The sequence below is a fragment of the Rhipicephalus microplus genome, chromosome 9, assembly GCF_043290135.1.
Source record: "Rhipicephalus microplus isolate Deutch F79 chromosome 9, USDA_Rmic, whole genome shotgun sequence".
Lineage (NCBI taxonomy): Eukaryota > Metazoa > Arthropoda > Arachnida > Ixodida > Ixodidae > Rhipicephalus > Rhipicephalus microplus.
Genome location: NC_134708.1, coordinates 42,289,900 through 42,307,206, shown reverse-complemented (window position 1 = coordinate 42,307,206; position 17,307 = coordinate 42,289,900). Strand labels below are relative to the sequence as shown.

The 17,307-nt window shown below is 45.8% G+C and overlaps 1 protein-coding gene and 1 long non-coding RNA gene across 2 annotated transcripts; both read left to right on the top strand.

Annotated features, from left to right (window-relative positions):
* The first annotated feature begins 323 nt into the window (after positions 1-323).
* On the top strand, positions 324-7,024 carry LOC142771322 (uncharacterized). The gene is made up of 2 exons (XM_075872799.1): positions 324-2,168; positions 6,684-7,024. The coding sequence occupies exons 1-2, from the start codon at positions 424-426 to the stop codon at positions 6,985-6,987; spliced, it is 2,049 nt and encodes a 682-aa protein (XP_075728914.1). The 5' UTR covers positions 324-423; the 3' UTR covers positions 6,988-7,024.
* A 3,694-nt stretch (positions 7,025-10,718) lies between these two features.
* On the top strand, positions 10,719-15,573 carry LOC142771321 (uncharacterized). Its single transcript, XR_012885867.1, has 2 exons — positions 10,719-11,050; positions 15,356-15,573. It is a non-coding gene; the product is annotated as an uncharacterized LOC142771321 (long non-coding RNA).
* Positions 15,574-17,307: the final 1,734 nt, after the last annotated feature.

Genomic DNA, 17,307 nt, shown 5'->3' with positions numbered 1-17,307 from the left:
GGGATTCGATCCCGCGACTGGCGGGTCAGCAGCCCAGTAAAGGTAGCCACTGGACCACTGCGGCGGGGCACTGTGTGATGCCAGCGCACGTTAAAGATCACCAGATGGTCAATATTTCTGGAGCCTTTCACTACGGCGTCCCTAATAAATATAGCACGATTTCAGGACGTAATACGTACGATAATATTATATTCTATAAATATAGTAATATATATTTCTTATTTTATACTATATATAATATTATATATAACAATATAATATATAATATAGTATCATATATTTATTATATATATTTTACATTATAGCATATATTTTTCAGTCACACTAGATTACTCTGGAATGCGGCTGACTGTTCTGGACCTGCTGAGCAACCATGGAGGTCTAACGCTTCATCATATTCCATAACCAAGCGGGTGCGTCATCATGGAAGGCCCGCAAGGAGGAACCGGTGTTCACCTCTTACCCTGCACAGCTTCTGATCAAGAAACGTGTCAGATCGTCACCGAGCTGGTTAGCTGGAACAATTTTCTCCGCGGCTTGCGAGTCGAAATCCGAGAAGACCACGAGAGATGTAACCAGCTACACGTAACTAACACTGCCACCGCAGCACCGTATGTGGAAAGTTCCGTCACAAAACCATGGTCAGAATGCCTGGAACTTCTTGGGTGGATATTGACGACGCACCGGTGCATAGGCAGCGTCAGCCTTGCGCTTTCTTCAACGGAGTGTAGAAGCCTGCCCCTCCTGAGCGCCCTTTGTCAAAACAGGTGTATCAAAAGCGTTACAGTAGCTAGGATGAATACTTGGACCGCTAGCGCCATTTCCACTATACTGCCTTGCCTGACCAACATTGAAAAACTGCAACTCACGCCCGTGGAGGTACCTCTGGATGTCCTTGTAGGCCCTCTGTGTGCACTTCTGGAGTCGTCGGTGTCTCTCAGTAGCCTACACGTAGAGGGCACGTTTGCGGAAGACAGGATAGTTGACACGCTCTTTAAAGCCTTGTTAAAAAACCCCACTCTAACAGAGCTTCACTTCCAAGACATGTCAGTGCACGGTAGTCTGTATCCGCAATCTGTAAAGGAATTCCTCGCCTCCACTACAATGCTAAAGGTTCTTTACGTGAGCACTAAAACACCGTCAATACAAATGGCTGTACTCGAAGGCCTCTTGGAAAACTGGAGCATCGAGAAGCTATCGCTCGACTTGTTCATGGTGATAGAAGAGACCACGGCTCTGATATCGCGAATAATCGAGACTAAGCCAGTAATACGCATGCTAGAGATTTCGAGACCACTTCCTTTACCACCTGTTCATAGAACAGTTTACGACTGTTGGATTCGTCCTCTTATGGAGAACGACACTCTGGAGGAAGTGAGACTCCCCTTGTACGCACTGCATCCCGAAACGTGGTCCGCTTTCTTCCGGGCGCTGCCAACTAAGGAAAACCTGAAGAAGTTTCACATCAGCTCACCATTTTACCTTTCTCGATTAAACTGGCTTTGCGCAGAGCTGAAACAGAGTGGATCGGAAGAAAAAGTTTCCCTCCAACGTTACACTAGTGCGTACGACATTGAATTCCTACAGTCGAAGGTGTTTTCGGCAGTCGATTTGTCGTTGTCGCAGTATGAACAAAAGTTAGCCGTCTTGGTTCAGTTACCGAATTGTCAGCAGCTAACGTCCGTCCGAATCGATTTTAGGTTTGACGACCCCCGGATATCAATTCCATTAGCCGAATTTTTGAGATCGACTAGAACCTTGCAAAAACTAGACATTCGCGTGATGTGTGTTCGTGGAGCAGGTGGGCGAAACCAATGGTGGAAGCACGTGCTTGAGTCGCTGTCTCTGAACAAGACGTTGACGAAATTGGTGCATACGTCTTATAACATGACCATCCAAGACACCGAGGACATGGCCGATTCGATCAAGCGGAATACGTGCATACGGCGACTCTCCCTATTCTACACACCGCCGGAGAATAGCAGCGCATTCATTCGGCGCCTTTCAAAAGGTATTGAGGAGAATTACAGGCTAACCGACGTTAAATACTCGGGATACTGTGAAGAGGAACTGGCCAGGGACTGGTTTGCTGTCCAGGAGACAACATGGCGGAACTCAGGTCTCGTCTCACGAGCGGCTCGGATAAAGCAAGCATCTTCATTGGACAGGTAAGTGTAAAACAGAAGCGAAGCCATTTTTTTATGTATCATGTGTCCAGAGTTGTAGGCTTCTTGGCGTCTGCTTCTTGTAAAGACGAGTTTTAACTAGTGTTTAGTGGTCCAGTCTCTTACTAAAAATATTAAAATACCACGGGTCGGTTGAGTACTGCATGTATGCCTGTCTTGGGACGTTTATGGTGAAAAATTCGTAAACAGGTGGGTAGAGGCTGCAGTTGGCGTTTGAACAAGTGATCTGTTTGAACAAGGCTTTCAAGGCTATAACAAAAAATCAAGTTCATTTGCCGAAACGTTGACTGCAGTACTTACCTCCTGTTTTCAAATTTGTCATCGCAACCATCGACTGTCTCTTTATTGCCTTGTTTAGGAAGTTTATTTATTTATTTATTTATTTATTTGTTTATTTATGTAAACCCTCATGATCAAGGATATTGAAGATGGGAGTGATTATAATAAACGACGTACTATATAGAAGCAGATCAGATTATCATAGTACACATTTTTCTAATTATACAGGTTCAGCTAGTCGTAACAAGGACATGTATAGTGTTCACAAACTAATTATAAATAATGATTTGAGAAATGTGCTAAGGCTACAGGCATGTACGCAGCAAAATAAAAATCTAGTCATGGATAACGAAATGCATACACTTTGCGCAAAAAATAGAGAAAAAACAAAGGAAAGAGAATCCAGGTATACAATGCTAATTAAAGTTCCTCCAAACACATGATTGTGTTGAATTGTTACATTGTTACAATCTAATCAGCAAGGTTGTTCCTTTCAGTTGATGTTGAACGGATGAAGGACTGAAAGAATCCTATTGTGTGCTATCTTTCAAGGCCAACTTTGTAACGGTGGTCGATACTAGAAGGTATGCATTGTGGCCACAAAATCATTTCGTTCTGAATAGTTTAATGATATACGTTATCAAAAAGAGCGAGACGGGCAATTTTGGACGATCAGATAGCGGTGTTTGTGAACGATGGAATTTCTTGACAGACACACATTTGCGGTACGATTCTAGTTAGACAAGATGGAGCGAGCTGATTGCACAAGTTCCAAAGAGGTACTTAGTTTGTCAGTAATAGAACCACAAACAGCGCATGCATATTCTAGTTTTAGACTTACGAGGGTTATATGACGAAGTATTTTTCGGGATGAAGGGGTATTCAGAAAAGTTACGGCGTAGATAGCCATCTACGCCGTAACTTTGCAATCTGAGTCACGTAGTCAATGTGGGTGTTCCAAGATAGGTTAGAAGTTCTATGTGCGCCTAGATATATATACGAGCGAACACATACAAGACGAAAATCTTTGAGGAGGTGCGCGTGCATGATGTAAGAAGAACTGGACACGCGCATGGATTTACATTTAGGGTCGTTGCTTCATTAACTATTGTTTACACTAGTTACCTACGATAGGTAAATCAGACTGACCGTGAAAATAATCATCGACACTGGAAATTCCGCGAAATAGAACACAGTCGTCGGCGAAGAAATGAATGGTAAATGTTAGTGAAGGAAAATCCTCACTATAAATCAAGAACAAAAGAGGTCCGAGGATTGAACTTTTCGGTGCACTGGAGTTAACGTTTCAGTGTGATGAATTATGGTCGTTAGCAACTGCGAACTGTGTCCGGTCAGATAGAAAGCACTTAATCCACCTAAGAATGATAGTGTCACAATTTAGTAGACTTAGTTTACAAAGTAAAAATAAATGTGAGGCTTTATTATATGCTTTGGCAAAATCCAATCGGCCAAACATGAATGAACGAGAAGACGGTGAAGTTTGTGAGTAAAGATCGCGAGTTGAGTTTCGCAAGATAATGATTTTCTATATCCCTGCTGGGTTGGAAGGAAAAATGTATTGTAATCGAGAAACCTAACGAGATGGTTGGAAAACATGTGTGTTCAAGTAGTTTACAGCTAGTACTTAAGAGTGAAATCAGACTGAAGAAAACGTCCAAGAAAGAGCCACACAGTTCATCTGTAGCGATTTCCGATGCAGCTCAGTGCGAGACCGGCAAGCTCGAGCTAACCTAATGCCATTAGCCGAAAGAGACCGCTCATCACGTTTAAAATTTTTATATCAGTTAATCAAGGGGCACTAGAATGTCAGCGCTAGTGAATGGATTTCATTCTTCTTCGGTTGTTTAACGCGTGAAAGACACGAACTAACAATCACTCCTTTCTGTTCTGATAACGACAGCTTTAAGTATTTTTTCCGAGAGCAGTGACAGAATTAAATAACATTAACAGCAACATCATTTAAGCAACTTATTTCTCAGCGTCTTCATCGTTTCTTGATGGCTGAAACGGGATCATTTATTTTTCATAATTACCGTCTGTTTGCTTCTCCGTTTCCTGTCGCTTTGTTTCACTTGCAGTTACTGTAAATGCAATTTTTGGAGTCATTTAGCATGATTTTGATATCTTTAGTGAATGTGCTTGGCATTATTATTATTATTATTATTATTATTGTTGTTGTTGTTGTTGTTGTTGTTGTTGTTGTTGTTGTTGTTGTTGTTGTTGTTGTTGTTGTTGTTGTTGTTGTTGTTGTTGTTGTTGTTGCAATCTTCCTGTACAGAAATTTTATAATAAATTTTTATTCATGCATTGAATTCCACCCTACTAAAACTCCTGAAAATGGGTAGTGCTACCAATAAATAAATAAACAACTAAATATATAAATGAATAAATGGGACAATAATTAGTTGCGAGACATTATTGTCTGGCTTGTGAAGTGGCCCCACTTTCCCGATTTTCCATTGTATAGCCAGAGTAGATGAATCCAAAGGCTGCTGAAGAAGTTTAGCGAGAATAATCTAACCAATGGCCTTGGTGTTTTTCTTCGAAATTCGGTGCTCATAAGTCATAGCTCACTGATGAGTGATTGCTCAGGGAATCGATAAGTTTGGCAATGCCATCTGTGTCAACAGTCACTGGAGGCATAACACAGTACCACGTCACCGAAGGTTTTTTTTTTTGTGTGTGTGACGAAGCTGACGTTAGCCAAGCCCTTCTCAGCATCCGAGAGCAATATTCCGAAGCGGCGCCAGTCCTTTAGCCCGACCGACCGATCGCCTAGAACAACAAAATCGTACTGGCGAGTGGGTGGAAGGCGATCGCTAGAGGAGGCGGAAAATTTTTTTTTCGCAAATGTATTGTTAAGAGCTGAAGCGTATTGTTTCATTGGTGCATGGTTGCCTCTATATATAGCAATATGTGTTTGCCACGTGAGGGCTTGATAACACTCCAACACTTTTTGGTGTTTATCTTTAACAAAGTAGGAATTTCGGCACATAGAAAGTTGGATTTCGCGTTTTCTAGTGCCGCTAAGTTGGTGTCGAGTGCAGCTTTATAGTCGAACCAGCGTGTAGTGTTAGGTGCGAGTTTGGCGGAGCGATATAGGCGTGTACGATATATGCGAGCTTTCCACACCAAGTGAACATGTCTTTTGTGCTGAACTGATCAAGGAGTAAGACCGTTCTGAAAGTGGTAGGCAAAGAGACTGCGTACATTCAGGAACGTTAGAATTGTTGTTTGAATCGCTTTGCATGCTCACGACTGTCTTGTGGCTATAACAATGGTGCGGCATACTACTGCGGAGCTAACACTCAGAGGCACCTGGAATTGGGCCAAACGATCGTCTTCGCCATAGAACGATTGGTAGTGCAATTGGTGCTTAACTCGAAGGTGGGTTACTACATTAGCCGAGCCTGTTTGCTTGGTCTTTAAACTTCTTTTTTATTTATCACATAATTTCTGCTCTTTAAATCAATGCCAATACAACCATGATTTCATAATAATTTCTTCGTCCCTTAAAATTGTGTGAAATAACGGTTGCGTGAATCCATGCCCATCGTTTTCTTCATGCATTTTTTGGAGATAAAAGTGACAACTAAACTGTTCAATCAATCACAATGGAGCGAGGTGTGGACGTTGGTAAATAGGCAATTGATGCTGCCTTGTACAAACAATTATGCAACATTTTTATTGACAAGAAACAGCGTCCTTTTTTTATGAGTAATGCCAATTTTATGAAGCTATTTTTTATTTATTATTATCAATGTCAGTTATTGAACTTTAGCAGAGTGTTCACAAGAAGGAAATGAGTACTGCCATATCGAGGGGAACTGGTCTGGCAGCAACATCTGTTTTCGCTCTTATCGGCTCACAAGCCTGCAAAATATGTTACACCAGAATACGTAATCAGTGGCTTCCATTACCGACGAAGTTTTTTGCCGGAGAAGTAGGTGCATATTGTGCGACACTTTTTTGTAGCCGATATTCCTTCTGCCGACTGTTAGTCCCCCTGAAAATGCGTCTGATTTTTTTTAATTTACATTCTCCCATTCATGATTATTGCCTTCCATTCACCTGCTATCAGACTTGTTTCTCGAGCTATATTATTCAAGCCTGCAAGTGCTAGTACAAAGTCTACACTAGCGTGCCTCGTATGAGAAAACGCGACTTTCTCGAATGGCAAGCAATGGACCCGTGCAGGTACGTGACGGGAGCCGTGGAGCGCGTCGCCCGACACCCCGCCCTGCTGGACGAGGTCGCCCTGAGAGCTAAACTCGACCGTGCAGAACTCGCGGTCTTGGTACGAGACCGCCTGACGCAAATACGATCCATGGACGGTTTCATGAGGGCCGTTGGAGTAGTAAAGGAGCGTGTCATTTGCCACCCTGCCGAGGACGGCCGCATGCAGCTGGACGACCTGAATGAGGACTGCTGGAGCCACGTGCGGCGGTACCTCGTGACCGATGATGTCAGGCGCGGTGCAGTACAGGCTGATAGTGCATGAATACGGAAGCAGCTTGCTTCTCACGTGGACGTGTGGTGCCCAGTTTAACGTGATTTGACCTGTATTCATTAAAAACGTAGCATCTTAATCTTTGAGGGCTCTTGGGCTTTTTTTTTTTCAAAACGAACCGCCACGGTAAGTAGTCTGGTGGTGATGGCTCTCCAGTTCTGACCTCGACGTCACGTGGTTTAATCCCGGTTCCAGCAGCCGCATCTCGATGGAGACTCGCTGAGAATCTCGTGAGTCAACTGATACTGAGGTGCGCGTTAAAGAACACGTACTTGATGGACAAATTTGTGGAACCCTTCGCTACGGCATCGCTCATAATCATTCGTAGTTTTAGGACTTAAAACGTCCCGTGTGGTGGACTAGTGGCTAAGATACTCGGCTGCTGATCCGCATGCCACGGGATCGAATCCCGGCTACGGCAGCTGCATTTTTGATGGAGACGAAAATATTGTAGGCCCGTGTACTCGGATTTGGGAGTACCTTGAAAAACTCCAGGTGGTCGGAATTTTTGGAGTCCTCCACTACGGCGTATCGTAATCGTATGGTTGTTTCGGGACGTTAAGCCCCACATATCAGTCGATCAAATCAACCTCGGTAGGTATAAAGACAAAAACCCAAGATGCCTCCCGAAACGCAAAAACTTGGCCACAGACGTCGACCGTCGTGCCGCGGCGTCAGCGTCAACGCGAGCAACGCAAAAATTCGTCGAGTGATGACACCTCATAATATCATACCAACGTCACATATCGACAAAAATTGTTACTTCAACACGACGTGACGTGACCACGCGATTTCATGTCGTCCTAACTTGGTGATAGCCTGACGAAAATTCGAAGGAACGTAGAAACGGCGGCAAGGGAGGTCCAGACCATCCGCTGCGTTCTCGTGCTCGTTTATGTGGCCTCTGAATTTCGTCACGCCGTGAACCAACTAGACCAAGAACGGGTTTTAGCTTAGTGAAAGCATAGAGTTTCCTGAAATAAGTTGAGAGGACTTGGTAACTGTGATCGTTCAGCGACTATGAGAATGATCGGTAGTACACGCATTTTCCTATAGTCTTTGAACTTGCGAGCTCCGAACGCATTTGTGACTTGTTTATTGCTGTGTTTGGGTCTCGTTTCGAAGAAAACAATGAACCGTTTTGAAATTCGTGACCCAATTTGAATTGGTGAACTTAAATGGCTGAGGGGGCGAATTGCAACTGCTGATAATTTGCTGATTGCCGTTTATCGGCAAAGCAGCTCCAAGCCACGCGAAGCCAAACAGAGCCGAAAGTATGAAGATTGGGCAAATCCTTGTACTACTCATAATTCCCATGCTCACTGAAGCGCCATGCGTTGCAGCTCCCCTAGACACTAGCGCCAGAGTTCCCTCTAGCGTGTTTATAGGTAACTCTATGGGTGAAAGGTGGGCAGATCACGGACGCCGTGCAAAACCAGGTGATGTGCAGAAAGCTTGCAATGCCTCCGATCCCGAAGGTAGTGCGAAATGATTATGTGAGCAAAAAAATAAATAAATAAACGCCACCCGCATCTTCCCACCAGGGGAACTCGAGTAAATACGGCCCGAAGGTTTAGAATAACGTTCGCAGGCGTTGCGTGCGTTACTTTAATTGCGGTCACCATATGAGTTTTAGAAAAGCGTTTGATCCCCCTCGGGAAAATTCTACGGACTTTTGCTTGCCCCGACCACAAACCTAAATGCATGGAAGCTACACAGAGAACTTTGCGGGTCGCGATCGCCGCATGCTATTTCAAAATTTCTGCGGGCAGGCCACAAGCGGGAACGGCGGCTCGCATTACGACGCATGCGCTGTGGCAGTGACCGCACCGCAAGGGCTTGCGGTGTGCTATTCTAAATCTCCCTAATGCGACGCAGAGTGGTAAGGGTATGTCGTGAATGTTGCGTAAATGGGTATGGTTTGGGAATGCTTCATTGTTATTTTGTCTTTATTATGCTTATTTATGAAAATGAAGAGAACGCGTTTCTTAGTCGCATGATGTCACGCTTCGTAAGTCAGTGCGGTCCACACCATCCCTGCACATTCTCACGCCTCGCGTATCGTGCCGCTTGCTTGCAACTCGTGCCCACTGCCCATGCGTCCATGCTTCCGTCCGTCCGTTCGTTCTTGCTTTCATCCGACCGTGCGTCTGTCTGTCTGTCTGTCCGTCTGTTCATCCGTCCATATGTCTGTCTTACACTAGTGCCACCTGCTGAGCGAGTCATGCAACTATAGGTAGTTACAAACCGGTCACAGACACGCATGGACAGACACTCAGCTTCAGAAACTTGGCCCTTAAAATTCACTTACTACTCGGCCAATCCCCTCCATTGGGTATGAGCCATCTTCGGAGGAAAACTACAACAAGAAATACATCAGGTACTCTTGTGAGCTTTTATTTCACCTTCTAAAAGTGGCTAAGTACGCGAAGCATTCAATTGTTCCAGTGGCAGGGCATGAAACTTTCTCACCACTAGCGTCCCGCTGGCGGGACAACATTGTCGATTGTGGTATGTTATGCGAGAGCAAAAAAGCGTTCACGTTCGCCTATCACAAGCATTCCTCGGTGCCGCTTCCCATCGCTGGAATCCATTCTGTTGCTCTTTGCTCGCTGGTGACACTAAAGAAGCGGGTTTGATCCCGCGCTCGGCAGTCAAGCTTGAAGAGTGACGGAATCGGAAGGATGCGTGCTATGGGGTGTGATAGCTCGTTCGAAAGCATCGGGTAGTCGATATTATTCGCAGCTCCACAGTACGGCATGCCTTATATAGGCTCATAATCATATCATGATTCACGAGCGTAAGACTCAAGAAATAATAATATTGATTGATTTGTGGGGTTTAACGTCCCGAAACCACCAAATGGTTATGAGAGACGCCGTAGTGGAGGGCTCCGGAAATTTATACCACCTGGGGTTCTTTAACGTGCACCCAAATCTGAGCACACGGGCCTACAAAATTTCCGCCTCCATCGGAAATGCAGCGCCGCAGCCGGGATTTGAACCCGCGATCTGCGGGTCAGCAGCCGAGTACCTTAGGCACTAGACCACCGCGGCGGGGCAGAAATAATAATATTATTATCATTTTGTCGCTTTTACTGATTACCAATTTCCTGTGTTTCTCACGACGGGAACGATCCAGGTTCATTTTGTTTCACTTATAAATGGGGATATTAGCCACACTTGACAAGAACTTAGCCGTCAGGTATGTGTTTGCAAGAACATTTGTATGTTTGCTTTTCTCTTTGTTCGGTTGCCTCGCCGTAGTGGTCTAGTGGCTAAGGTACTCGGCTGCTGACCCGCAAGTCGTGGGATCGAATCCCGGCTGTGGCGGCTGCATTTCCGATGAAGGCGAAAATGTTGTAAGCCGGTGTGCTCAGATTTAGGGGCACGCTAAAGAACCCCAGGTGGTCGAAATTTCCGCAGCCCTCCACTACGGCGTCTCTCATAATCATAAGGCGGTTTCGGGACGTTAAATTCTACTTATGATCATCATCTTTGTTCGGTAGTTTTTGTTCCCAGAGGTTATCGCGTGCGGGCGTGCAAAGGCAGCGACGACGATGACGTCAGCGGACGCGCACGCAGGGCGAGTGCTTAGGCATGCAGGCCAAGATTTTCTAGGCGACAAGAACAAGAACGAATCGGCTGATTCAGTGATAGCAGCATCATTCTTCTTCTGCCTTCCCCCGGGCTTCTCCCACGTCTCTGGACAGGTGTCAGCACTCACAGCTATTCCTGGAAGCGTTTCGTGCGCAAGTCTCTAGCTGGCGCCTGTCGTGTCAGACAACGGAATCGACCACCGAGAAGAGGGCTACGTGAACACGTGCTGTGCAAAAATCACCCTGTCGTGCCGCACTTCTGTCCGTCACTGAGCGTAACCTTTAGTCGTGGTTATCAAGAATGTGATGACGGTGAGACGGTCACCACCCGCGTGCCTTCAGCCGTCCCCGTCCGAGCCTCGCAGCACCGTGATGGCTACGAACCAGTTGCGCGAGCGAAAAGCAACCAGGTCGTCATGGAGCACGCGGGCCGTTCACGAAGGATTTCTTCTTCAAGTGAGCAAGTTTTAACTTTATTTCAACTGAATGCAACGTTCTTTTCATGTCTAACGGCGGAATTTTGACCATTGGTTCCACAAGACGAGCCAGAAGGAACGTGTAAGAGAACACACTGGCGACCCTCCCTGCACTACTCCGTCCTTCGCTCGGTTCCTTAACGTTCCCTGAACCGAACCCGGAAATGGAAAGAACGAGCGCGTTAGTCTCTTCCGGCGTATCCAGTCTCAGTTGCAGCTCGATTCGTGATGCCAGCCGGTCGTTCACGTGACGCGAGGAGTACCTGTCGTGATTGTCGCCTACCCTGGTTCGGTATGCCGTTGCATGCTCGGTCTCTCTTGTCTCGCAAGATCACACGACTGTCGTGCGCGATATATTTATTACACTTCGTTTCCTCCGCTTGCGACTGAGCAACAGCAGCGTGTAGTATACGCGCGCACTCTGTCTGGTCCATCCAATCAATACGAGTGGAATCGTTGCGTTAATCCCCCCCCCCCCCAATACTAAATATCACTTTTGGATTCATTTGTGTGTGACAACTGATTTAAAGAAACGGCAAGGTAAGAGTTTGCGACGCAGTACTGCTTTTTGCCTCGCGTGAGCCCTGCAGCAGGCAATATCAAGCTGTTACTACTGTCGTATGTCTCGCACATCCCAAAGGCAGACGCGGGGCTGCTGCGCGGGAAAGCTTCAACCTTTCAATCAGCTTTAGTTTTGACAGTGCCATCCGAGTGTCTGTCGAATCAGCATTTGAGGCTATTAGCCACGCACTGGTTTGTTTCCCTGTCACATGTGCTCACGACAGTATACAGTCGTCAGCATTGTTCGCGCCAACATGGGAGTGCGTGCCAGACACTTTTGACAGCGACGCCTATACATCAGCTCGACTCCCGGCCCATGTAGCAGTATACGTCTGCTACGAGAATATTTTAATCACACGAACGACGTCATCTTAGCGCAGCTTCATCGAAGATGCTACCTTATGGTGCTCTGCGACAAATAGAAAGATATAACCTCACTGCAAACAAACCGCGCTTGTGCGAAGCTTCGTATCATCACAGGCATACAGTTTCTTAATATACACTAGAGGCAATTCTGGCGCTAGTGTCTATGGGAAATGCAACGCACAGCGCTTCAGCGAGCATGGTACACACATTTGTCTAATCTTCGTACTTCTGGCCTGCTTCTGGCTCCGTGTGTGTTCGTGTGGCTTGGAGCTGTTTTCTCACGAAACAAAAAATCAGCAACTGTTCAGTGGTTGCGCTTCACCACCTTGTTCTTCCAGACTTACCTTTCCTAATCGTGTCACGAAGTTCAACGGGTTGAATCCTTCTTTCGAAACAAAAGCGAAACACAGCAATAAACGAAGCAACAAATACGATTCGCCGCCCGCAAGCACGAAGACTAGGCAGATGTGTGTATTACCCATCATTCCCTTGGTCGCTGAACGATCGCAGTGACAGAGCCCCTCTAGTTAGTTTTAGGAAACTTCATGAGCGCAGTTAGGCGTCGCTGATATAGACATGTGGCCCGCGCTCCTATGTTCACGCTAGGCGTGTCCACGAGTGTTAGTAAGCAGGTGCTATTTCTCTAGAAGAAAGCTAGCATTATATTTTACCCGCTTTCATTGCTAGGTCAATTGTAGTAATGTCCTTCGGAGATAGTACTCCATTCGAGACGAGCTCGAACTGGCCCACGTTGATGATGTATAATGATGAAGAAGTTATACAAGCGACGATGAAACGTCCAGTTGTTCACTACGCTCACTATATCTGGGGTTTAACGGCCAAAAACCATCGTGCGATAAGAGACGACGTAGTGGAGGGCTCCGGATATTTCGACCACCTGGGGGTTCTTCAAGCTGCACTCACCTCTTGCAGTCCACTGGCTACTATCGTTTTGACTCTATCCAAATTCGACCGCCACAGCCGTACGTCAATCCTGAAATCGAAGTTTAGCAACCAGTATCTGTAGTTAGGGTCGCTAACACAGTAAGTTGAACTAGTGGATCATTGTTCATGTTGAAATCCTGTGCAGTGCCAGCGCCCACGAATAAGAACAAAGGACGGGATAAAGGTGATGTTGATTTTTTCGGTGTTTGACGTACTCGTGAGCTCTGCGTAGTATTTTAGTCGTGAAGTTAGAAAAGGAAAGCACGTGAGTGCAGACATTGACGGTACTAGTGTTGTCCAATACGTCATGCATTGGTCTTGGTGTCATGCCCGTGCATTCCACCCATGCCTTCGAATTCCAAGATTTATATATCCACTAAGTCAAAGAGTGTGTTTACTAAAGTATAATTCACATTGAACCTTGTGTCATAATTTTTACTTAACCACCCGCGAAAATAAAATATGACCCGAAGTAATTTGAGCGCATTAATTTTTATTTTCTTCGTGATATCTGCTCTTTTCCTTCGATAAATGCCATTGTGGTATTAAAGCCTTAAGGTAACCGTGTAGTTTTAAGGTCCACACAACTGTTTTTAAAGTAAAATAAAATGCATACTATATTTGTTCTTTATCTTTTTTTCGCTTTTTATTACCTCGCCGAAAGACTGATTGTATTCTTACTGTATGGTTATGTCGGTGTTAAGTATGTCATGGCGAATTCATTTCCGTCTAGATGGCATCATACGTGCCAGTGTCAGCTTTCTTCTCTCACGCACTGTGTTACGCGCGCATCTGTTTTGCGTGTTGCTCGAATAAAATTAAATGGAAAAAATTGGCCCCGTATTTGCATGTAGTCTGCAAATGTCGTCGAAAGACGATAGTCTGGCGTGTGGAGAGAGTGAACAAAACATTTGTTTGATGTTCTGCGCAAGAAAATCGGTGTATGGTATTCTGGAGGCGCTACGTTACAGTGCCTCGAGCGTGCAGTGGAGGCGAACGAGCACATCAAGTCACGTCACACGTGAGACATAAGCGCCATCTGGCAGTTGTCTCAGAAAACAAAGCACGTGGGTCTGAGACGGGTGTGCGCGCCCATCTCCGAGGTGATAAGGTATAATAGAACGCAAGGCGATGGGTAGGTGCCGCCACCGTTTCGTTTTAGCAAAGCGTTGGAAGCACTCGCCTTTCCGTGCAAGCGTTGCATGGTCAGCGCAGCGTGATAGGCGCTATGGTTCTTAAAATTACTTATGTATGCTTTTTCTAGTAAGAGACGCACATGCAAAATATATACGTTTTATGGTGCCCCAGACATGCGCAATAATTGCTTTTTAATTGACAATCCACAAACATGAACACTCAACCTTGAGCAACATAGGTGGGCGCTGCGGATGGGGTCAGCAGTTTCGAGTACCCAATGCCGTTCAAAGTGGACAAACAGACAAAGGTACAGACAGACAGACAGACAGACAGACAGACAGACAGACAGACAGACAGACAGACAGACAGACAGACAGACAGACAGACAGACCAAAATTTTTCCGTCGAAGGTCCCCAAGAAAGACTATCATCTTTAAAACATTACTTTTGTCCTGCAGGACGCGCTTATCGTATATCGGGAGTTTCCCACGTCAGGGTATACCTGGCGGCCGCTTCGTGGACCTGCTGCGATAAAGGAGCTTTTGAGGGACATAATCCACTGGTTTCAGGTAGCATCGGCATGAGCGTTTCTAGAAACACTCCCAGAGCATGTGTGCGAGTGTTACCGTGTGTCCGCACGAGCGGCACGTGTCGCTGGCGTACACGTCGGGATAGAAAACGTTAACTTTGGTGGGGTTTGGGTACGCGTGCGTTTGTAACAAGCGTAACCCAATTCCTGACTTTTTAAGGGCCGAACTCGGTAGGGTGTGGGTCCTTACCTCGCAACAGAGGATTGCAGTGGCAGCCACTTCTAGTTAGTTTCAAGAAGTGCTCACTAGATGGCGTCGTGCGAATGTGTTCTTGGAAATAATATAACTCGATGACGTCAGTGGTTTTTGCATAGTTTACGTTTAAAGAGAATAGATGGCGCTGTCCTTAGAAATTCACTGCATATGCACGGAGTTAATGATCATGAGTGAGGCAAAACGTCCATCTGTCCATCACAGACAGACAGACAGACAGACAGACAGACAGACAGACAGACAGACGCTTCGCCCCACTCATCATTATTCACTCCGTGGATACGCCGTGATTTTTTTTAAATCTGAAATTGTGTCTGCTGTCTGTCAGTTGTCCGTTTTAAGCCCAATGAGGCTACGGCAGGCCAAGTCTGCATTGTAATCATGCTCTTTGAAGATGATACTAAGCTATGTCATTAATATTATTTGAATGAATATTTAAGGGATAGCTGTAAAACCTCCTGGCATGGCTCCAGCTGTTTTGCAGGTGACGCTACACCAGTCTTGGTCCTGCGTCTCTACCACGGCACTTTTGATCGTGTCTCGGAGAGGACAGCCTATCTGCAGCCCCAAGAACTGTGGTCACGTGACCTGGAACGAAGAATCACGTGTGACGTCATAGGTGGAGTGGCACGCCGGTGTCAATCCTGGAGCTGGCACTGGTGATCATAGAAAAATAGAACCGAAGTGGTGATGCGTTGGTTTTTATTTACTTAATTATTCAAATTGCCTGCAGCGCCAGAAGGCATTATTACAGGGGGGGGGGGAGAGATACACAGGATAAGGTATTCTTACATAAGAATAACGATGAAAACAAGATTAGCATAAAAAATGAAGCTATAACTGCAACAGTATGTCTTTGAGCGATCTTTCAGTGTGACACTCACAATCACCGGTGGAAGCCGACTCCAATGGGAGATTGTGTGGAGAAAAAAAACTAGTTTTGGTTGACATTTGTTTGCTTCTAACTTTAAGATGCGAACTAGCTCTTCAACTAGCCTGTGTAACGCTGTCCCTCCATCCGCACCACGCTCCCCTGGCCGCAGGTGTTTGGGCGGTGCCATGTAGCTCATGCCTTCCCTGGCAGTGCGTGCGCGTTGTCGTCACTCTCTCCCTACAGGCTGTCACCGCCAATATCCTCCTTGGTCACCGCTCGCCGCGTCTCGCTTCACCCTCTCCACCACTCGCAATGTTTGAGCACTCATCGAGCGAACAGTCTATCTGCGATGAAACTCGTGTAAACGCAAGGAGTTTCGCTTCAAACGGTTTTTCCAGCGCCCGCGTCGACACGTGTTTCAACCGGGTCAATGCCGTGTGCACCGCTGCTGCTTCGCATTCCATCAGGGTTCCCTTCGGGGAGATGGTCCATAATTTTTCTCTTATTTTCAGAGAGTGGTCACATCTGGTTAGTGCCCCCTACTAAGATATATTACAAGGACATGGGGTTGTAACCGATACAATTTGTACAATGAAGCAGCCGCTGATTTGTGTTTATTAAGGCAGTTTGCCTTATTTTCCCGAGCGTCATAAGGACAGCACATCATAGAGTTTCTGGTTTCAGGGCCGACATAGTCGGGGAATTCAGCTGGGTGCTCGTGGTGTTTGGAAGAAAATACTGAAATTGAGAAGGTTTTCAAGAGGAGGAAACCAGATTGCGTATCGAAGCTTTTCCAGTCGATAAAAATGTCACAATCGTGGATTTGGCGTTTCTGTTGATATCAACTTTGATCAGCATTCTTGAACATGGTGTTTGGGTGCTTCACAATTGTCAATAATAATATTGAACTTCGAGGAAACTCACGCCAGCACATTCCCTTTTTCGCGTATGTTTTTCTCATTCGCAGGAATAACACAAGTGAAGCGACGTTCACTGTATCGTCTAGTCACGCTCAACAGTTTTTGACTGAAGCATCCTTCAAACGGCAACGTTCTGCTTCAAGTTGTGCGCCATCTCCGGCTGCTGCTTCCTGTCATCCACCTTGTTGTCACTCTTCGCTCTCCAAATCGGCTGGCGAACACGGAGCAAGCCTTTTCGGGTCGATTCGAACTTTATATGTGAACCTCTGCTTTTTTGTCAATGATTTTGCTGCTCTTTTCTAAGCAACGCGGTATCGCTTTGACGATTGCTTGATGCTTTTTTTTCACTGTCTTCTCGTGGCATGTCAACACGTTTGACATGCGTAGAGGGCTGCGTATCGAATACGATGCTGCATTTGTGTTGCACAGTTCGTGCTTTTGCGTTCTCTTTATTGGAAAGCACACAACATACGTTTATAAGTACGTCGTATCACGATACTACATACTCTTTACCGCGCGGTGCCAGACACGCTTACAATTATTTGCTTTTGCATTCACTGTTCTTGTTTCATCAAAAATTGATGTTGTTGTTCTGCTTGTTATTTGTGTGTGTGTGTGTGCAGCGCATGTT